General features: G+C 33.8%; 1 protein-coding gene across 1 annotated transcript; it reads left to right on the top strand.

Annotated features, from left to right (window-relative positions):
- Positions 1-712: 712 nt before the first annotated feature.
- LOC107638533 (LEC14B homolog) lies at positions 713-4,813 on the top strand. Its single transcript, XM_016341858.2, has 10 exons — positions 713-1,015; positions 1,385-1,806; positions 1,966-2,085; positions 2,280-2,357; positions 2,529-2,702; positions 2,873-2,950; positions 3,310-3,485; positions 3,888-4,043; positions 4,211-4,271; positions 4,415-4,813. Exons 2-10 carry the CDS (start codon positions 1,426-1,428, stop codon positions 4,610-4,612), a joined length of 1,422 nt encoding a protein of 473 aa, XP_016197344.1. The 5' UTR covers positions 713-1,015; positions 1,385-1,425; the 3' UTR covers positions 4,613-4,813.
- The last annotated feature ends 989 nt before the right edge of the window (positions 4,814-5,802 follow it).

Genomic DNA, 5,802 nt, shown 5'->3' on the forward strand with positions numbered 1-5,802 from the left:
ACGTCCCGTCTAACTCAGCATTTGTGTCTTGAACATGCGTTAATTTATGTCTTTGACACGCGTCCAAACCAGCATCGTGACACTACAAGATCAATAAGTATTAAAAATTTTGCCTTTCAGTATCATTGGATTTTCCAAATTATTAAATTATTGGTATTTACTCTTCAAAGCTACTGCTTTTACCTTGACTACCACAAATATTATAATTATATATATATAAATTATTTTTTCAACTAAAACTATCAAAAAAGTTAAAATTTTTAAATTTGTTAATCCAATAAAGTAAATCTTAATTATTACTAAAAAATGTCACAATAATCAGGTCAGTTTATATATATTTTAAGTTGTGATTTTTGATATGTAAATAAAAATTTTATTTTTTTGTTGATCAAATAAAATTTTTATTTATTGTTACTAGAATTATAATTATAAACTAAAACTATTTTTATTATAATAAATTAGTGTATGAATAACCATTAAATATTTTTTAAAAATTAAAAAAATATATATTAATAACAACTATCAAATTAGTTAATATAATAAATATCTTATAAAAAATATTTAAAATTTATTAAAATATATTATTTTTTATTATTAATTTAATTTTTTTTAATTTAATAATTTAATAATATATTTTTAATTCACACTTTTAAATATTAATAATTAATTATTGATCAAAAAAGACAAAAACAATAAATTCTGCTGTTCCTATAACATTTTTTCTTTGCATCTTACATTCTAACCAAGAGATTTTAGATTTGAGTATTCAAAATAAAAATCTTTTTATACATGTGTGCAATAGATAATAAATCATACATAACTAAAATATTAAGGTATGGAGACGACTGGGCGTGGGAAAAGGCAAATGGGAGCTTTGAACAATCCAAACCGATTCATTCATTTCCATCAACACACTCTTCTCGTTTTCTCTTACACTCCCTTCTTAGTTTTCAACGACAACAGAGTGATTTGGGATTTTTAACACTACTTCCTGTTATTCCAATCAAGAGCTAAGGTAAAGTCTCAATCTTCTTTCTTCAGTCTTCTATAATTTTCTATTATTTTGTTTGCTTCAACTGTTGGATAAGCCTTAGTGTTGTTCTGAATTGAGTTTCATGTACGACCCATGTTTTCGTTTCCCTTTTGATTCTCATAATTGAGCTAAATTTCCTGTCTTTTCTTTGATTGTTTCGTTTTCTTTTGTTATTCTTGTTGATCCAAAAAGAAAAGAAGGGGGGGGGGGGGTTGAGAACTGAATTTCAATACGAATTGTTTTTTAGGGTTTGCAATTGCTCAAGATTATAGAGTTTATATCATATGTTTGTGTGATTTTGATTGAAAATGCTTCTGGCTCTGGGTTTCTTAGACTTGATGGTGTTTGCAGGGTATATAGAGAGTGAGAAGCAATCAAGAAAATAGTGAATTATGATTCGGTTGAACAAAGATACGAGTACCTGTAGTGATGGTAGTGCCAGTAGTGAGTCTGTTTGTAGTGGAATATCTGGAGAAGGGACAAATATTCTTGATCATGAAATTGCACAGCTCACAAAACTCAGGTCAAGTTCCTATGTGCTTTTGGGTCGCAATATTCCCGGCCGGATGAGGTTACCTGCTTCGACCGTAAGAATGCTAGTAGGTAGAGAAGGTAACTATTCTGGACGAGGGAGATTCTCGTCTGCGGATAGATGTCATATTTTAAGCCGCTATTTGCCCACCAAAGGTCCTTGGATTGTGGATAGGATGCGAAGCCGTGCCTATATTTCACAGTTTTCAGCTGATGGTTCTCTTTTCATTGCTGGTTTCCAGGTTACTTTTAATCATTGTCGTTGTAGTTATGTTTTATGTAAATAGTAGTGTATAAAGCCGAAGATGATTAAGCATATTGAAGAGTGTTGTACATTTAAAACTGCAAGCTTGAGACAAAGAAATCCTCACTTTAGATATACGCGCTTTGTTGTGATTCAGGGAAGCCAAATCAGGGTCTATGATGTCGAAAGGGGCTGGAAACTTAAGAAGGACATCTCTGCACGAAACTTGCGGTGGACAATCACTGATACTTCTCTCTCACCCGATCAACAACATCTTGTAAGTTTGAGTTCAGTGCCAAATGGTGTGGCTTGTGTGGACAACGGGGATGAGGAGTTTCCTATTATAATTGAGCACCTCTAACCATGGCTTGTGAACCTTATAGAAGCTTGAGCTATCATTTTGTACCTTGTTTCTTCCAACTCCACCCAGCAGACATTTTATTTTATAATTTTTTTTATTTATTATTGCAGGTTTATGCTAGCATGTCACCAATTGTCCATATTTGCACAGTGGGATCTGCTGTAACACAGTCAATAGCTAATGTCACAGTACGTGTGAAAATTTATCACTTTATTCATAATGAGAGTGAAATATAGTTCAATATTTGTTTATAGTATTATAGAGTAGTAAGCAGATGTTACGTGTACACTTTCTCTTACAAGTATTTGCTTTACATTCAAGAAGTCTTCTCTCTTTTGAAAAACCTTTTTTTATTGCAGGAAATTCATTATGGACTAAATTTCTCTGCCGATGAAGATGAAGATGAATTTGGTATTTTCTCTATCAAGTTCTCAACAGATGGACAAGAGCTTGTGGCTGCAACCAGTGATAGCTCAATATGTGTTTATGATCTTGGAGCTGATAAACTAAGCCTTAGAATTCCTGCTCATATGGTATTATTGATTCTTTTAGAGGCTTAGAACACTAACTCAAATTCATTTTATTATTATTTGCCTTGATCTTTTTGTTCATCACTATAAAGTGGTATATAGTGGCTTAAGTTAGTTTTTGTCTTGCTACCATGGAAGGTGGATCATGTCTGATGTGGTCTTTTACATTGCAGTCTGATGTTAACGCGGTCTGCTTTGCTGATGAATCTGGCAATATCATATATTCTGGAAGTGATGATAGTTTCTGCAAGGTAAACTTCATATTTTACTTGTAGGAGTTTTTTAATATCCACAGTTGTAACTCCATGAACTAAACTTTGCATTGCTTTGATTTGTTTTCTCGATGTAATAAAAGAAGCATAAGTTGTTTATAGATATTCAGCATCATGTTATATATAGCCAGCATATATAAGCATCGCAGTTGCTTTAGAGCTCACCAGTTTGCAAGCCTGAGGTCAACTCACTGGAAGCTTGAACCTGAATCATAACTAAATGAGCTTAAGATTGGGTCTCGAGTAGCGTCAGATTAGGCACATAGTACTTTCCAAGCCTTTTACTTCTGCTTGCAATTACTCAGTAAAGGAATCATTGGCTGTTATGATGTGTGCAGGTCTGGGATAGGCGGTGCTTTGTCACGAAAGGACAACCAGCTGGTACTTTAATGGGACATTTAGATGGCATTACATTCATTGACAGCCGTGGGGATGGTCGTTATTTAATTTCTAACGGAAAAGATCAAACTACCAAATTATGGGACATAAGGAAGATGTCTTCTAATGCCATAAGGTGAGTCTATTAATATAATATCCAACTTGGTACTTTTGCCAATATATAATGGTAATTGGAAAAAAAAAGACAATAGATAATCAAGTTCTGAAAATCACATAAGGGACTAAGGGAGACGGAAATGGTCAAATTAATTCTATCTCCATCCCTTTGTAACTAAATGTAGTTCTTTGATGCTGCATAATAAGTGTAATGCATAACTCTTCTTTCTCATGAACGTGCTTGTTTCTGTGAACTGTGGATATATACTCACAATTTCAGTGTGGTTTGGTATTTTATGTTGGAGCTACAATTAAGTCCAAGAAAACAAAATGAAGAAAAATTACACTCGAACTCTTTCTTTTCCTTTGCTATTCTGTGATGTATATATTTAATGATGATGCTAATTACTTAAACCAACAGCACGGGTCTTGGAGACGAGGATTGGGATTATCGGTGGATGGACTACCCTGACTATGCAAGAAATTTAAAGCATCCCCATGACCAGTCGTTGGCAACGTATAAAGGACACTCAGTGTTGCGTACTCTAATTCGCTGTTATTTCTCGCCATCATATACGTAAGCTTTTACTTTTAGCATTTTTTCCTCTCTCGGCTAGCCACGTTCTTTTAACTGATATAAGGTCCTAACCTGCACAAAATATGTTGGTTTTGAATTGCATATGATATTGAAGATTTCTTTGTATAATCATATCATTCTGCATTTCTGTGTATTCCCCATTGCAGCACCGGTCAAAAGTACATTTACACCGGATCCAGTGATTCGTCGGTTTACATATATGATTTGGTAAGAGAAACAAATCCCCAGATACTTTGTTAACAGTGACTGCCTTAGGATGAAGAAGTGAAAGTTCAATCCTTTTTCCTTCTGGTTCTTATTATGTGTCTTGAGATATCATAAATAAGCAATAGTGTGTGCATTGTTTGTAGGTGAGTGGAGCTCAAGTTGCAAAACTTGAACATCATGAGGCACCAGTAAGAGACTGTAGTTGGCACCCTTTCTATCCAATTCTAGTCACTTCTGCATGGGATGGTGACATTGTTAGGTGGGAGTTTCCCGGAAGTAATGAAGCTCCGGCTTCTCCCAATAGACGAGTAGCTCGCCGGAGAGGCTTTTATCACATATAGCTATTGTTCTTTGTACATATATATGGATGGACATGCATCTAATACATGCAATGTAGGCCCTTTTAAGTGTTACGCTAGTTGTTGCTGCATCAGCTTAATGACGATAATAAAATGTATATTTGAAGTGCTGGTAAGTCTTAAAGCAGTTCCTGAATTTTTATTCGAGTATTAAATTAGTTTCTTAATTTTCAATTGTCTCAATTCGGATCTTGAATTTTCATTTTGTTAGTCTCTCAAACATTTTTCATTAACGGTGTGCTGACGTAGACCGTCAATACCATGTGCCAGAATATGGTTTAACCACGTGTAATGAGACGATGAAAATAGATTCAAATGTCTGTCTCTGGAACAGTATTGGGAAGGTGGCTGCAGTGCTGATTCCCCTTTTTCTTTTTTTTTTGGTGAAATTTTAGATCTGAGTGCACTTGTTGCAAGACATACATAATGACCATTAGATTAAGACCTTGCATGCATTCTTCTCCTCTCTTTTTTCCCTTTTAAAAAAAAATATGATTTAACTGTTTATTGTTATGCATTGAGATGGCTTGTAGTCGCCTTTATTTTATTTTTTTTTTGGTCATACAAACACATTCACTCACACACTAACCTAGTCACCACTGCTAGGATTTGAACCTGTGTTGGCGCAGCTGAGGCCCAGCACAGTTGGCATACTTGTCCGCCTCATACAACGCTGCATCCGGGTTCAAATCCCAGCTGGTTGTTGGTTTAAGAACCCATAATACCTATGGTAGTGTGTGTAACATGGGTGTCATTACATTACATTACATGTGTAGGCAAATACTTTTGCCATTACATTACATTACATGCCTCAGCCATACAAATACTTTTGCCATTACATTACATTACATGCCTCAGCCACGTAGTTGCCTTCATTATTTTCCTCCAAAAATGTTTGTCTTATTGATTTGGGCCTAGTTCTTTAAAGTCCAAAAGAAACCAATTTAAAAAAAATGTCATTTTTTTTTATTTTAAAATAATAATTATTTTTAACAGCATATAAGAATTTGGCACAAATATCTAATTGTGTATTGATACATTATCAAAAGTAATTAATTTTTAAATATATAAATTTAATTGAATGATGGTATAAATTAGTAATATTGTTAGTATATTCAAATTAAACTCTTAAATAAAATATATAAAACCAAAAGTTATTTCTCCTTGTGATA

Source organism: Arachis ipaensis, chromosome B4, assembly GCF_059453495.1.
Source record: "Arachis ipaensis isolate K30076 ecotype BB chromosome B4, ASM5945349v1, whole genome shotgun sequence".
NCBI classification, from domain to species: domain Eukaryota; kingdom Viridiplantae; phylum Streptophyta; class Magnoliopsida; order Fabales; family Fabaceae; genus Arachis; species Arachis ipaensis.